Source organism: Lissotriton helveticus, chromosome 2_2 (assembly GCF_964261635.1).
Source record: "Lissotriton helveticus chromosome 2_2, aLisHel1.1, whole genome shotgun sequence".
Classification (NCBI taxonomy): domain Eukaryota; kingdom Metazoa; phylum Chordata; class Amphibia; order Caudata; family Salamandridae; genus Lissotriton; species Lissotriton helveticus.
This window is the reverse complement of record NC_136060.1, coordinates 328721947-328740062: the sequence shown is the minus strand read 5'-3', so window position 1 is coordinate 328740062 and position 18116 is coordinate 328721947. Positions and strand designations below refer to the sequence as shown.

Genomic DNA, 18116 nt, shown 5'->3' with positions numbered 1-18116 from the left:
GTGTTGGGGGCAACTATGAGAGGCTGACTGAAGGTCAGAAGAGGAGGCAGAGAAACCGCCTAAGGCCCGGTGATCGGGGCCTTAGTATACTACATTGTATTCCATTTCTGAGAAAGGAGTACCTGACTGACGTTTTACACATCGCATCATTTCTGTATAAGGAACTACTGGATTGTTGTATGACGCATTGCCTTGTTCCTGCATAACGAACTACCTGATTAGCGTATTGCACATTGCATTATTCCTTCATAAAGAATTACCTTAGTGTATACGCATTTCCTTGTTATGGCAGAATGACATATCTGGTGGTTGTATTAGGCATTGCATTGTTTTACCTTGCAAAGTGCCTGATTGTTGCGTTACGCATTGCATTCTTTTCATTGCAGAGTGTCTGATTGCTACGTTACGCATTACAGTATTTTTACATTGCAAAAGTACCTGATTCTCACATTACAAACTGTATGACATGATATTAGGAGTACAGGAGAATGTTTAGAAGTGCTCATTGACATCGTCAGAACTTTCAAGGGCTGGCTGGCCTAACAACCGGCCACGAGAAATATTACACAACCTCATATGTTGGTTTTATATCTTGTGGTCTTATCGTATATCTTTTTACAAACTCGTGTGGAGTCCATTTGTGGTGTCATCATTGGATTAATGTGAGCGTGGTTGTGAATACTTTACACATGTGCTTTGAAGATAAGCCTGGCTGCCGAGGGGGTGAACGGGGCTAAGAAGGTGACCTTCCTTTCCCTGACGTTGGGACACGGGTCCCTACTTGGCCTAAGGTACCTACCTCAGCTAACCAGGGACCACGAGTCTCACATTAGAGGCATGCACAGCGCGGTTTAGCTGCAACATGGTAGACTTTAAAATAGCACTCCACTACCTTCATGCCGATTTCGGGCTGTTCAACATTGCGAAAGGCACAAAAGGCTTAGTTTGTTATTGTTAATGGGGGGGATCTGCGCATTGGGACTTTTTCTCCCTACTGCCATCTCTACTCTGGACATCTGTGTTAGGGTCATCAACACAAAAGAGCAGAAGCGAGGCACACACTGTACACTGCACAAAACCGCAATTACATCAAGCACTGTTGTGTTGTTACACGTTTGGTATCTACTGATAATACTCCTCAGGACAACAGGGCTTAGCTTATAAACAAATACAGCTTTTCAATGCTTGCTCTATTTAAAACACTATTGCTGCAATTAGTCTCCGCGTCGGCTTAACATCCTGTGAATCTGGGCACATCATGTAATCTTCCATTGTCTTAAAAAGAAAATGAATGTGAACGTGTGCAATGTAACTGGTGCTCATGTGTAGCGCTCCAATACCTTAAGGTTGTGTTTGCACTATACAAAACTGAGAAAGGCACCGAAGGTTTCATTTGTTCATGGTGCGATCTGCTTGCGAGGACTTTTTCTTCCCACAGTTTTCTCCACTCTGGACATCTGTATTAGGGTCGTCAACACAAAGGAGCAGAAGCAGGGCACTCAAAAGATTACATAATTCTCACCCACACACACTATACGCTGCACAAAGCCCCAATTACATCAAGAGCTGTTATGTTGCGGGAACCTCCGCTTCCGCCCTTCGCAACGGCCGCCGCCGCTGCCAAATGCTCCTCAAGCGCACTCAGCGCGATCTTCGCCGGGGTCGGGAGCCCGAAACCAGCCCCAGGTTTCCGCCCGGTATCTCGGAGGTGCAGGCAAGGATCACGGACAGCACCCAAGTCGGAATCTGCCGGTAGGTACGCGCTGGGCAAAGCTATGCAGGTAAGGCTCCAGCTGTGGGCAGGAGCGGCGAGCAGATACGTCCTACTTGTCTGCCATCTTGACCACCCCCCCGGCATACCTGACTTTTAATGCTAACGCGACCACCAGCGATTTCCGGATGTACGAGGTCTGGACTCTGCATTACTGCATCGACAGCATGCATTGACCGCCAACGGGAAGCTCCAGTGACGACCATCTGTGATGCCCGGCAGGATCTTCACGCTACATCTTCGACCATCTGGGATGCTCTCCCAGCTCCTCGCTGTCCCTTCCACCGTGAACGGAGCTTTCCGTGCCGGGCTTTGATTGTAACTCTTTAAGTAGGACTAACTTGGTCCCTGTATCAAACATGCGCTACATTGCAGTCTGCCGGAACTTGTGGCTTTTACCTAGTCTGGCACAGCAAGATAGCAGTGACTTCCGCTTTGAGCTTTTAGGTGCTTTACTAACTTGAAATCATAAAAATTGCATATCTCTGTTGGACTGATCGGGCTTTTGTAATTTTGGTGTCAAATAATAAATGACATTTTACTCTTTTTCTAAATTGATGTGGGAGTTTTCTTGTGTGGGTTAAGCACAGGTTAATTTGGGGTCTGCTTGTATTTCACCCTGTTCGAGACTGATGTTGCTGCTTGAGTAGGGCTTCTCCCCCCTCAACCAGAAGCCCAACTTCCAACACACTGTTTTACAATAAAGCTTGGTTATGGTGTTTCGATTAGACATGGCACGTAGAGTGAGCGATATCTTGTATGTGCATGACATCCTTGTTTGTAATGCATAAGACTTCATGGGGCAGGTTGCTTCCTAAATCTACTTGTCCTGTTACAATACCCAATTGTCCCTTTGGTGGCATGTAGTGCAGCGATAAATTATGGCAGCAATCAGCTTTGATATAGCCTCTCTTATTATGCCAAGGCTCATACCACAGTAGTGTTTCAATTCTTGCAATCCCCTTATGTTACCAACTGTAAGCGGATCTACATACTGCAGCTGAAGGTAGTGGTAAGAAATAGTTCCAGGATTAGAATGCCCTTTTGGGGTCTGTGCAAACCTAATAACTCGCATGTTTTAAGGGTATTCAACAACTCTTCTCTAATCTTTTCCCATACTGAGAAATGTTGGAAATTTACTCCTGACAGTGGCAGACGTAAAGCTTCTTCCAGAGTTGGGATAAAAGTGTTAGGTGGGAAAGTGAACTTCTAAACACTCAGATTTTCGCATGAGCAAATCTACACATGCATATTTGCTCATGTTAAAATACAGTTCACAAATATTTTTCTAGGAGTACTATTTCGTGTCCTACTTCTGTAAATTCTTGGGAATTCATGAAAGCCATTTAGCTCACTTAATGCAAGAAACATATACCATGGGTGCACTTTTGAGACTTTCTTTAATAATTGGGCCCCTAATTTGGTCTGGCGTTGACCATGACTTTTTGCGCTTATTAAAATTTCGTCTCTCTCTCTCTGTACTGGCTGGCTTCACTGTGAGTGACAGCATTCTGCTCTTCCATACCAATTTCAGACCTACTGGCTTTGTCAATGCTTGTTTATTTTTCTTTCCCATAATTCTATTGAAAAGGGTTACACTGATTTTCCTCTATGAATATTTTTGGGAAAGACTAGCATGCATAAACACATATTACAAAATGATGCTACAAAGAAATGGCACCTGAAATGTTATAGTAGTTTAGCGATTTTCTTTTCCTGCTTTAATTTTTTTAATGAACATTTTATTTTGAAAGCAAAGAGTCATCAATCATCAATCATGCTTTCAAGCTTCTGCAAATATCAGCATCAACTCAGAGAGCAATCTGGGAGCATTATACATAGCCTCATATTGCTGAACTTTAAAAAAGTGTTTACATATTTCTATATTCGAATCACTGTCAGTAGTGCAGTCAGCGCTTACAACATTTACTTTGAGCGCTCACCCCAATAATAATTGCTTTCAATTAATGAACCATAAATACAAGTTTGAACAGCATTAACATATGGACGCAGATGATGTGTTGATATAGCTAACGTCCCCAACACGGTCACTTACCTGCTTACTGAACATCTGTACTGCATACGGGATGGTGTCAGGATACATTATAAATTGGTCAAAATCACTTCTTTATATTTTACACGGTCCCATATCCAAGCTCCCGCAGGGTTGTGAGCTGCAAATCACAACTAGGGGTTTTAAATATTTGGGAATCTATGCTACACCACAGGCAACACTTTTTGGTGAAGAAAACCTGATGTGGCCACTCACAAAGTTTAGAAAAGGCGTAAAACACTGGAGATCGCTTCCATTATCGCTTCTAAGGAGGGCAGCACTCTTTAAGATAATGGCTCTGCCCAGGTTTTTATACGCCTTCCAAAATAACCCATTTCCAGTCCCCCTTCCTATTTTAAAGCTATTGACGCTGAAGGTTCCGCTCTACTGTGGGATGGGAAACTGGCACGTATAGCGCAACATAAGCTGGTCCGCAGCTGGTATGATGGGGGAATTGCATTACCTAACGTTAAATTGTACTACTGGGCTTCTCAACTGGTGGTGATAAATCAATGGATACATGCCCCACAGGATGAACCGGCATTCATAATGGATATATATGTTTTACCTAATGAACACCTAATGAAAGCCCTATATACTAATAAACTAAAGAACACACTCACGGGCCCGACAGCTCAGACAATTAAAATATGGCATATAGCGCAGAGCGCATTGGGCTGGGAGGGAGTGCGGACACAGGCCACCCCATCTGGGAGACCAGACGTTTAGGCACTTTAGTCAACACAAAGGGATTCAAGAAATGGGACCTCATTGGTATTACCAAAGTAGGAGATCTATGGGTAAAAGAGGAGGTTCTGCCCTTCGCAAAACTGTGAGAGACGTACGGAATGGCAGAGACTGAACTCTACAGATACATACAAATCAGACACGCACTCAAGAGTGTCATCCCCCCCAGAAACACAATTAGCAGAGGCCTCGCCATTGGAGGAAGGACTCCTCACTAATCATATGCAAAAAAAGGCCATCTCCCAGACGTACCGTGAAATAGTGAACAACCAACCAGACCCCACAACGACCCTCAGAGAACGATGGCAGACGGAACTGGGGGACATGGAAGACTCAGACTGGCAGGACGCATTGGCATCGCCCAGGGAAGGAGCGATTCCATCTAAGATCAAATTAATACAGCTCAAGGTGCTTCACCGCATATCTTACTCACGCACTACATTACATAAGCTGGGACACGTGCCTGACTCACTATGTCTGCGAACCTGTGGACTCACAGGAACATTCTATCACATAGTATGGGAATGCCCGCGAATACAACTATACTGGGAAAGAGTCATGAATGTAGTCTTGCGGATGGGAGGGGCAGACGTTCCGCTGGATCCCAAGAGGTGCCTCCTTAACACTTGGGAGCCAAGGGACCTAAACTTAGGGATGCAAAATTGGGCCACGCTAGGGATTACGATAGCAAAGAGAAACATAGCTAGGAACTTGAGCTCCGGAGTAATTCCCACATATCAACAATGGAGAAATGACATGGATATCACAATGGTGGCTGAAAGGGAAGTATATACCCACAGAGGATGCCCTAAGAAATAGTCCAGAATCTGGGGAAAGTGGAACGAATTTAGGGGGAATCTTTGCGAGCCTCCGCAAATAGATTCCAGCCCAGACAACAGCCCGTGAATGATGTAATGTTATTGATTAATGGTAACGGTTGTTGGGGGGATGCTAAGGGGCTAACGCAGAATGATATGATATGATATAATGTGTAAAGTCATAATGGAAACTCATAAGGATGGCTTGATATATGTGGTAAATCAAATGATAATGGAGATTGTTGAATGTTCTTTTGAAAAATAAAAAATAAAAATTCTACAAAAAAGAACATATGGACAAAATTATTATCTTAGCTTCAGACAGTGCACTTCTCTGATCCATAATGTGGTGTTGCAATCTGGCAGCCAAAGGTTTTGTGCTACAGGGGGTTTGTTCTACGTGTCCCAAGGAGAAAATATACATGAAAACCTGTTGCCCTTGACCCAAAACACTATGTCCTGGGAGTCGGGCTATAGGAATTCCACATCCCTGCTCAGAGTCTTTCCTAATTTATCTGTTCCTGGCAGCAGACCACAGGCAATGTATATTAAAATCTAAAAAGTTACATTAATGTTCGTGATGTGCTAAATAGAAAGCATTTATGTAATTACAATTGGAAATATACAAAGATCAAACCCAAGACTCAGATTCTACAGTTATTATTGGACCACTAATTAGCAGTAAATGGTACTTATAAAAACACCTTTTACATGACGTTTGTCAATAAACTTCACAGTAGGAGCCTCATGAACATTTGACCATTTTTTGTGATGACTGTTATGCAGCAGTATTAGAGCACCCCATGAAGAATACACATTCTCCTACACACAGGAGTATCAACTTTAACAAAATTATAAAGTGCATACGTTATTTAAAAGGATACACCATAGCGATTAGTAGAAAAGTAAAACTGGGACATCACTACTTGGCACACTATGGAGGACAAGTCTGGGGATGCTCATGTTGAGCATATGAATACATCATGCAACAGCATAAGAGTGATCCACCTCACAGTGAACTTTGCAAAGAAAGTAGTAATTCATCGTCCCAATCTTGGGTTATTTTTGAGGGGCAACTGTACAAACTTCTGACTGTGTATTACTAGTAAGATATCTGCATGCTTTACAATACCAACCGTTTCCCACAGACTTCACAGATGTATGGTTTATCACCGGAATGACGGCGTAAATGTGTTTGAAGGTTACCAGCCTGAAACAAAAAGCAAATATTTTAAAATTATTCAAAGTATTCATGAAAACATAAGAAAAGTCTAAGCCCGGCAATATGAACAATGTTCAGCATAACACTTGTGAGTTTGACTACAAAAGAATTACTTTAATGCAATGGAAATATATAGAAAAATTAAGCTTGTCTTAATTTATTTATTTAAAGAGTTTTATATAGCGCTGGCTAGTCCCGGAGGTATCAGAGCGCTTTACATGAGGTTTCACAAAATTACACGATTACATCGGTTTCGATTTACAACAGTTGCTAGACAAACAATTACAGAAGCATAGAGAACGAGATAAGTGGATTGTAGAGGGGAAGGGGGTAAGGGTAAAGGGGAGGGAGGGAGAAAAGGCAGAAAGACGAAGGTAGGTCTGCCCAAAGTCCGGCTGGGTAGGTGACGGTCGAGGGGGAAGTCCCAAAACCTATCTCCTCTATAGCTATCGGTAGCTCCCCCGGTCTTTTGTCAAAAAGCTAGGTCTCAATGGGAAACATTTAAAGAACATGGGGCCAGATGTAGGAGAGGAAATACCGGTCGGTAAATGCCGAATTTGGCCGTTACCGACCGGTATTTAGGAATCGGCATGTAGGGGCCAGCATTTTACAGAATCGGTAAATTTACCGAATCGGTAAATTTACAGATTCTGTAAAATACCGAATTGGTAATTTTACCGATTCGGTAATTCCACATGTAGGTGACACTCCTGAGAGTGCCACAGGCCCTTAAGAGTCGGTATTTTACCACCCAATCCTATTGGGTGGTAAAATACCGAATTAAGGTGTGCATGCACATCTGTGCATGCACACCTGTGCCATGTGACACACAGACATGCCCTTAGGGCATGTCTGTGTGCCACATTGCACACATGCCTGTATTTGGGGTGCTAGACGGTGTCAAAGTGACACCCCCTGCACCCTTGCAGGATTCAGTATTTACCGATTCAGTAAATACCGAATCGGTATTGCCCATTGATTCCTATGGGCTTCAAGGCCCATAGGAATCAATGGGCAATACCGATTCGGTATTTACCGAATCGGTAAATACCGATTCTTACCGATTCGGTAAATGTAAAAAGAAATTTACCTACATCTCACTACTTCTATTTTACCGATTCATAAATACCGAATCGGTAAAATTCGGTATTTATGAATCGGTAAAATAGCATTACCTACATCTGGCCCATGGAGAGCAGAATAATGGAACGTAGAGGGGAGGTTGAGAAAGGGAGGAAAGGGGAAGAGACAACAAGGAGAGACGAAAAGAACTCTGTCTAAAGGCCGACTGGATAGGTGACGACCAAGGAGGGAGTCCAAGGCCCATCTCCCCTAGAGCTACCCCAGGTAGCTCCATCGGGCATCAGACAAAATAGTTCAGTCTCAAAACATTGAAAGAGGAGAGAAGGAGAGACATAACTGGAGGGAGGATGCGTGAAGAGATGACAGGAGAGATGAAAGGAAGTCTGGCTAAAGACCGACTGGGTAGGTGACGTCCAAGGAAGGAATCCTTGACCTTTCTCCTTTATAGCTAAACCAGGTAGCTCCATCGGGCATCAGGCAAAATAGCTAGATCTCAAATGACAAGGGAAAATTCACAGGTAAACAGGGTGGGGACTAGGGCCAGGACAAGGTGAGGGCAGATGTCAGTAGCAGGCTAGGGGAGAGTAGTAGAGCGGGGAGGAAAGAAAGAATTACAGATGTTCTCAAAAGGGTAGGCGCAGTCCTAGACAGGTAGAGTAAGTCAAAGTTCAGCAGGGGGGATCGGGGGGGGGAGGATTGGACGAAGTCATCTTTAAAGGCCCTGATGGGGTCAGGCATCCTTGGACCCTGTTCCATATAAAAGAGTGACGAGAGCGGCGGATCTTTGCAGGGTTGGGGGCGCCTATTAGATGTAAGACAGGCAACAAAAACATCCCTGGCGTCCCTGGGCACCCTACCCTGTAGGTGCGCTGGGACACAGTGGGGGACCGCCATTTTGCCTCACGTATGGGTGAGTGGAGGAGGGGGTCGCTTGCCTCGCTTCTTCAGCAACCGGAGGCTTAGGGCAGAAAAGCTGGCATGTCCGCTAAGACAGCGGGCGGGTAATAACTTAGGACACTGGCAGAGGGTCTCATCACAGACAGGAGATTGCCAGAGGATAAAATTGCCCCCCAAATTCAAGATGGCAGCTGGCGCCGCCATCAACGTCCACCGCGGGCCCCATGTTAGAGTCAGGCAACCGCTGATTTTTAGTTCCTCCGCAGGGTAAACTAAGTAGTGCTATCGGGTCGCAGGGGGGTCATAGCCAGCAAGGGAAGCCCTCAGCAGCGCCTCCTGCTGCTACAAGACATCCGAAATTCACCCCGCCAAGCCTCCGCTCACTTCACCAGTTTACTTCATGGTGCCAGGAAATGGCAGCTGCCGCATCCTCTGCATCGCGACACAGTCAATCCCGCGAATTCCTCGCTCTGACCAATGCTCAGCGCTGCAACCGCAGTGCGGCTCCACAACGCCGCCGAGGAGGCAGCTATCGACTCTGGGGCGGTTCGGACCCTCGAGCCCACATCGCCACAAGGCTCTCAGCAGCGTTGTGTGGGGGGAGGTGGGGTGTTCACCTCGTCTTGCCCAGAGCTCCACGCTGCAACACGAGAGCTCGAGCACAGCGAAGGACCAGCGACATACTCCTCCCGTGACAGCTGCGACAGGACTCTGCATTGGCTCCAGCCCAGACCCGGGACGCCTCAATCCCCTCCCGAGCCAGAGGCGAACTTCCAGGGAGCATCCCTCCCTCAGCAGCTCTACAGGAAGATAACTCTATTGAGAGGTGGTGTCGAACAATAGTTGCGTTGCTGACGCAATTCTGTATGCAGGGGTGATGATTAGAAGGGAGGATGGGGGGGCATAAACAGGGATATTCACAATATAGTGATCCCTTGCCCCAGAGCTTCTTTGTAGAGCTCCAGCACGGCGGCCATCTTAGAGGCAGTATCACCATGGTCAATAAGTAAAACATGCACAACCTCGGAAGTTTTCCAATTGCCACCCTCGTATTAAATGGTATCAAACTGCCATAAACGGTTGTATGATTGAGAAAAGCACATATTTGGTGTACAATTCAAAATTCAAAATTCTACCTAGCAATACTGACATTATTCAGAAAGTTTGCCGTGCAAATGACAATGTTCCTGGCGGCAACACGCACACCCACATATTTCGCCTTGGCCTCAATTATGGTGTAAAATGCCAAAAAGCCAGGGTAAATAGATATGAAACACATTTTTAAAAAGGTACATTAAAAATGAAAACAATTCATCCAACCATATGATCTCACTGAGTGCAATATATATATATATATATATATATATATATTCATGGGGCAACCTTTTGTGTGAATATATATCTATATAAATAAAAATATAAATGTTTGTTTGTTCAAAATCGCAAATCTCCGAAAGTTCTTCACCGATTGATTTGAAATTTTGACACAACGTTGGATTCGATTAAGCGCGTGTTTATATATATACACACAACATGGGATTAGAATACGAGCATGTCCAATACGCGCATGTTTTTATTCGAAAGCCCGAACAGACCCTATTGATTTAGTTGCTGCGCAAAACCTACAAGGGAAAGTTCTTCACCGCTTGATTTGAAACTTTGACACAACATTGGATTCGATTAAGCGCGTGTTTATATATACACAACGTGGGATTAGAATACGTGTGTGTCCAATACGCACGTGTTTTTAATCGAAAGCCCGAACAGACCCTATTGATTTGGTTGCTGCGCAAAAACTACAAGGGACGCATAGAGACAATAGTCTACATATATTAGGATGGACAGTTGGAGTCAGGATGGAAGAGCGGTAAGTGGGTGGAGGGAGGGGGGAGGAGTTGGTTCACTTTGCAACATTAAGAAAGGACACATAGAGACAATAGTCTACATATATTAGGATGGACAGTTGGTGTCAGGATGGCAGACCGGGGAAGTGGGTGGAGGGAGCGGGGAGGAGTTGGTTCACTTTGCAACATCAGGCCGTGTTTATATATACACAAAGTTGGATTCGAGTACGCGCGTGTCCAATGTGCGCGTTTTTAATCGAAAGGCCAAACAGACCTATTGATTTGGTTGCTGCGCAACAACTACAAGGGACACATAGAGACAAAAGTCTACATATATTAGGATGAACAGTTGGTGTCAGGATGGCAGACCGGGAACTGGGTGGAGGGAGCAGGGAGGAGTTGGTTCACTTTGCAACATTAGCGCGTGTTTATATATACACAACGTGACAATAGTCACAAAAACATATTGTGTGCCCACAAGCATTGTGAAATTAAACATATTAGAAATGTGCGCTTACTCTTTTCTTTCTCTTCCATTTAACCAGACTGAGCCACAGCAACACGTGGCAGGGTACAGATAGTGTAATATATATATATATATATTCACTGAAAAAACCATAGGTTTCAGGCCTTATATAGTTAGGAATTAGCATTTAAAAAACCTTTGAAATTCACTGAAAAAAACATAGGTTTCAGGAGTTATATAGTTAGGAATTAGTTTTTAAGAAACCTTTGAAATTCACTCAAAAAACTATAAGTTTTAGTGGTGTTATAGTTAGCTGGACATTTTACTCATACAAAACCAATGAAATTGCTCCTATATAGTTAGTTGTACTAACTATATTTCGCGCACCCGCAATCCACTGCTGATGATGTCACATATTAGATCATTCATGACATGGTCAGTGACATCACTGATGACATCTCAAATGACATCACTGATGACATCATCCAGTGAATGTGGTTTGCTTCGTTATTTAAATATGCATTATATATATAGCAATTTACATTGAAGAATGAGTGGATATATATAAATAAATATTTGGATGGAGGATTTAGTAGCAGTGTAATTGACTGTTTACCTGACCAATTTATAAGGTCTCACTAAATATAGTGGATAGTGACTAAACTGTGTGAATATCTGTATCACTTTGTCAGTTGTTGTGTAAACTGGGAGAGGTGTGGCGCCGCGGCCAGGGCGACTGACGCTGGAATCTGGGGATCAGGGTTCGATCCCCGGCTCCGGCGGCAGGTTAGCCCAGCACCATGTGACTCTGGGCAATAGCTTGCTTAATCTTCCCGACGGCCCCCAGCTCCTAGAGACCCTTACGGGTGATTGTGCGCTTTACAAATGTGGATTATTATTATTATTCTACAGTTGGTTACTAGCTGTGTAAAAGTCTATATTAGTTATTGATTAGTTAACTGAGTATTTGTATGGGAGTGTGAAAGTGTGTGTGGTTCGGTGGGGGGTGTGTGACTGTCCAAAGATGTGTGAATAGTTGATTCAGTAGATATATGAAGTTAAAACTACATGTTCTAACAGTTTGGGTGAGGGAATCTCTTTATGGGTGTGGTGATGAGCAAATATATTTCTTAAAGGTACAGGTCCAACAAACTAGAAAAATAAAAGGCAGTGTATGTGTCAGTTGTTGTATATAAATAAGTATACATAAGACACAATGATTGTGTGAGAGACTGTATGGATAACTGTATACTTGTAATAATGATTTTATAATTCACTAAGTATGACTTACTATCTAAATGAATAGAAGAATTGGTGTTTGTATAAGTGTTTTGCTAAGTAAATATGTAAGTATGATCCATTGTTCGCATAAGTGAGTAGGATGACTTCATATGTGAATAGGATGCGTGCTGTTGTTTAATGTCGATATAGATGTATAAGTATTTTTGATAGTGTTCTATTGTTCATTGACAGCATGTAGGAGTGAATCCATAGGTAAGTGATTAGATGTGTGTATACATCTATGAATCACTGAGTGGATTTTTAGATACTTGTATTGCTGTGACAATGGATTTAAATATGATACTCTGTATTTTACAAACGGTGATGAAAAATTGTAATAGTGTATGAAAAGGTGTATGTGATTGTCACGTGGATGATGTCATCAGTGATGTCATCAGTGATGTCATTTGAGATGTCACCAGTGATGTCACTGACCATGTCATGAATGATCTAATATGTGACATCATCAGCAGTGGATTGCGGGTGCGCGAAATATAGTAAGTACAACTAACTATATAGGAGCAATTTCATTGGTTTTGTATGAGTAAAATGTCCAGCTAACTATAACACCATTAAACTTATAGTTTTTTGAGTGAATTTCAAAGGTTTTTTTAAAACTAATTTCTAACTATATAACTCCTGAAACCTATGTTTTTTTCAGTGAATTCCATAGGGAAATCGCAACATTCTATTGGGAATAACTTTGGCGCCGGTTGAGGAATCTTCCTGAGATTTTCCTTAACTTTGCCTTGCGGCACTCCGCTCCTTCCCTGAAAGTTTGGGGGGGATTCGTCAAGCGGGGGCCGAGATAAAAGGGGGGTCCCAAAACGTGTTTTCCCCATGTTAATTTCCATAGGGCGGTTGGACTCACTTTTAGCCCGAACGGCTGAATGGTTTTCCACCACACTTGGCAAAATTGTAGGGACTGGTAGCCCGATGTGCCTTTGCTATGTCTCAAGATATGTGCTCCAGTGGTTTTTACGAAAATTAACTTTGAAAAAATATATATTGGGCTACATTGGGCTATATATATGTTAGAGCCCAAATGTAGCCCAATGTAGCCCAAAGATGGCCACCAGAGACAAAAAAAACAAATGTAGCCCAAAAATCTGCCAGATGTAGCCCAACTATAGCCCAATGACAGAATGTCCCAGAGTGTTCTAAAGAACAACTAGAACGCTAACAGTCTTACTTATGACAAAAGTATGGCACACCTGAAGTCATCTTGATTGGAATAAAGTGGTAACACTTAATACATTTAATTTGAAAAGGAACAAAATGAGGGGTTTCATTTTGCCATAGAAATGTTATATATATATATATATATATATATATATATATATATATATATTACCTACTGGCGGTCGCTAGTAGGTATATATAGTTAGGATTTTTTTGAATAGGGATTTCTGAAAATTCTATGTTGAATAACTTTGGCGTTGATGAACGGAATTGGCTGAAATTTTCAGGAAAATGGCACATTTTGTTTGAGCGTCCCCTGAAAGTTTGGGGGGGTTTCGTCAAGCGGGGGCCGAGAAAAAAGGGGGGTCCCAAAACGTGTTTTTAACATTGAGTTTTCCATAGGGCGGTTGGACTCACTTTTAACTCGAACGGCTGAATGGATTTCTATGAAACTTGGCAAAATTGTAGAGACTGTTTGCCCGATGTGCCTTTGCTAGGTCTCAAGATATGTGCTCCAGTGGATTTTGAGAAATTAACGTTAAAAAAAATATACATATATGTGACAGCGTCCCGGTAAGCGCCCCGGTTCGCGTACCAGACGCGTAACGGAACTTCGCGAGGAGAAGCGGATTGGCTCTCCGGTGACTGTCAACATTCTAAACAGTCCGGAGCGGCCGCCATCTTGTCTCTCGGTAGGATCGAGAGACAAGAGGTGGAAATAAACGAAGGGGGAAATGAAATAAAGGGGGCAAGGTAGACCCCTCCTGACCCCCTAGGATTGATGTGGGGGCTATAAAAGGGCCCCGCGGGGCAAAAAAATAAAAGATTTTTTTTTTCGATTTTTCGCGGTGGAAGCGCTACCCGGTACGCGAACCGGGTAGCTCACCGGTAGCGTAACGGGAGTCCACCATCTTGTGTTTCGGACGAATTTAGTCACAAGATGGAGGATAAACAATGTTGGGAATGGGTATAAGGGGGCACGGGAGACATATCCTGACCCCCTAGGTTTTCTGAGGGTGGCTGAGGAGGCCCATATATGTAAAAAAAAAAAAACACCTTTTTTTTTCAAATTTTCGCACGGTTAGCGCCCGGTCCGCGCACCGGGTAGCGTTCCGGAAAGCGTAACAAGGGGAAAACCAAGGGAAATAGTAAAATTATATTTTAGAGTGCTTTGAGGTAGGGTAGCTCTGAATAGAGCTATTGTGTTGTGTGGGTGATGTAAGTACCAACATGTAGGTACCAATGAAGAGTCTAAAATTCAATGTACACCGTCTCCTCTGTAGATATTTTGTATGTTCTAATATGGGTTATTTAAATGTAAATGTGTGGAAAAGCACTTCATGCTTTAAAGCAATTGTATTTTTGAACTGATTGTTCTTTCCTCTTAGTCCTCCTCTTTGTTTTTTTTTCCCCACACTCTTCTTCAGCATGATAGTTAATAAATTTGTTACCTCAAAAAATTTATATACATAAAAAAATTATATTCAATACATATAAAATATATTTTTCCTTTAAAAGAAGAATACATTTTACAGCTTTTGATATTTGCTATTAAAAAAACATTGAAATTCACTGAAAAAACCATAGGTTATAGACCATATATAGTTAGGAATTAGCATTTACAAAACCTTGAAAATTCACTGAAAAAAACATGGGTTATAGACCATATATAGTTAGGAATTAGCATTTACAAAACCTTATTTTACTCACACAAAACCATTGAAATTCGCATATATAGTTAGTTGCACTAACTATATATCGCGCACCCGCAATCCACTGCTGATCATGTCACATATTACATCATCCCATGACATGGTCAGTGACATCACTGATGACATCACTGATGACATCTCAAATGACATCACTGATGACATCACTGATGACAACATCCAGTGACTGTATGTTTCTGTAAAGTTAAAATATGTCTTACATATTGAAGAATGAGTGGATGTATAAGTGTCTGGATGAAGGATTTAGTAGGTGCATGACTGACTGTATGAGTGAGTGATTAAATGTGTCTCACTGAGTGCATGGGTTAGTGACTAAACTGTCTTAAATTGTGCATCATTATGTCTGTTGTTCTGTAAACTGCTGCATGTGTTGATCAGTAGCTATATGAGTAACTATATGGGTTATTGATTGGTTGCCCAAGTATTTGTATGGGAGACTGAGTGTGTGTGTGGGTGGCTGGGAGGTGTATGACTCTGTGCATAGATGTGTGAGCAGTTGATTCACTAGATGTATGGGTTCAAAAGTGCATGTGGAAACAGCTGTATGGGCGGTTGACTGTGTGCATGAGTGTATTGGTGAGTGAATGGATATCTCAGTGCTACATGTCAAAGTAAGTACATATGTAAAACACAGTACATGTGAGAGTTGACATATATAAATAACTGTGCATAAGAGCCAGTGAATGTGTGAGTGGCTGTATGGATCATTGTGAACTTGTATCAGGGATTGTATAAGAGAGTAAATATGTGTTAGTATATGTTTGAATAAGTAAGGTGTGTATAACTGTATAGTTGAGGAAATGGAGGTGTGATTGATTCTTTGCATGACTGACTAGGTGTGTGAGTAACTCCATGGATGAGTGACAGTCTGTGAGAGTCTGTTTACACTGAGTGTATCTAAGGTTATATTAGAGTCTGAAGAGGTTCATCGTATTATCACATGAATGATGTCATCAGTGATGTGATCAGTAATGTCAAATGAGATGTCATCAGTGATGTCATCAGTGATGTCATTTGAGATGTCATCAGTGATGTCATCAGTGATGTCATCAGTGATGTCATTTGAGATGTCATCAGTGATGTCATTTGAGATGTCATCAGTGATGTCACTGACCATGTCATGGGATGATGTAATATGTGACATGATCAGCAGTGGATTGCGGGTGCGCGATATATAGTTAGTGCAACTAACTATATATGCGAATTTCAATGGTTTTGTGTGAGTAAAATAAGGTTTTGTAAATGCTAATTCTTAACTATATATGGTCTATAACCTATGGTTTTTTCAGTGAATTTTCAAGGTTTTGTAAATGCTAATTCCTAACTATATATGGTCTATAACCTATGGTTTTTTCAGTGAATATATATATATAGATATATATGAAAAAAATCAAACTTCTCAAAAGACCTCCACTGACAAGAGAGTGTTGCTCTATTTTTAAGTGCTCTCATGCTCCCTTGCAGCCTTGTTCACAAACCATGACCCTTATTTAGTTACACCATTTAAAGAGCACATTACTCCCAGTTACAGAAAGTGACAATGTATTTGATAATTTATATAGTTATATACATATACTTATATACTGAGAAGCCACGCCCGAAAATAAAGTTTACATACCCCTGTGGAGTGTCAAAGATTGTTTGGGACAAACTAGTTGGTAGAGGTGTGGTGGGGGTGGGGGTGTGTGTGTGAAATTTCAAGGTATATCATGGACGTCCCATAGTACATAGCGATGTCAAAGCACTGCGTGATTGGCTAATGACAAAAGTTAAAGGCAGCCATGTTGATTTTGGTACACTTAGACTGTGTTCTGCGTTAAGCCCTTAGATATAAGCGAGTGTTAGGTTTGATAGTTTTCTCTACCTATTACAACTTTAATAAAGTGCTACTAGGTAGGAAAAAGACTCTAGACCATACAGAACGCTGCAGCCAAACTCATCCTGAACCTCCACAAACGACAGAAACGAGAAAAGATGACAGTCCAAGTCACTCATGCACGCCTACATAGACCTCCACGACCTAGGGCTTGCCTACCTCAACCATCGACTGAACTTCCATCAACCCGCTAGATACCTGTGATTCTCTTCACTCACCCTCCCACATATTCCCTGCATCTGTCGCAGCCGCAGCTTCTCCTACATCGCTGCCAAGACCTGGAATGACCTTCCCTTCGAACTCTGCACAGCTCCCTCGCTAGCACACTTCAGAAAGAGACTCAAGTCCTGGCTCTTCGACGGAGCCACAGCGCCCAGATACCCCTAGGGGTGACAGTGTTGCGCTTTACAAATGCTGTTTGATTGATTGGTTGAATTTCAAGTTTCTAACTAATTAAAACACATGTACTGAGAACTGCGGTACTTAAAATAAATAAATGGTAAATTAGAAATACACTGTAGTACACTATATTTCCCTAACACAATGTAAGAAAGTGTATTTTTTAACATATTCAAATCTTCACAAAAGAAGTCTGTGTAGTACTGCGGTAATACCTACAGATTACTGTGCTAGTTACAAAAATGGAAACCAAAATGCAGTTCTCCCCAAACTGCTAAAAATATACATAGAAAATTATAAATACATGTCTCTACCTATTCCCACTTTAGTAAAGTGGGAATAGGTAGGCGACAACAATAAAACTACTTTTTGCCTATATCTAAGACTGTAACCCAGAACGGAATAGATAGCAGCCAAACTGTGCTGCAAATGGCATGGCTACCTTTTATATTTGGTAAACACAGCCATTAGCCAATAACATACTGCCTTATTATGCACATATACCGCAAACTTAGCATGGTATCCTGGAGTACAAAATGTAATTAAGTATATTAAAATGTATAACTTTTACACTACTTACACTATTCACACATTCTACCAAAAATTACAATTTAGCTCTATTTTTTCTGCCACATTCGCGGTTATCTATTCTTGCATGACCAGGTGAAAGTCATACGTTCAGGCTGACAGTGATGGAGTGTGGGCCAGACACAGGAACCAGCTGAGTCAACCTGAAAAGATGATCTT

At 42.2% G+C, this 18116-nt stretch overlaps 1 protein-coding gene across 1 annotated transcript in view; it reads right to left on the bottom strand.

The window, feature by feature from the left end:
• ZBTB49 (zinc finger and BTB domain containing 49) overlaps positions 1 to 18116 on the bottom strand; it is a 201524-nt gene that overhangs the window by 129933 nt on the left and 53475 nt on the right. The window contains exon 5 of the mRNA XM_078678479.1: positions 6526 to 6599. Coding sequence (XP_078534605.1) covers positions 6526 to 6599 — 74 coding nt within the window. The remainder of the gene's footprint in view (positions 1 to 6525; positions 6600 to 18116) is intronic.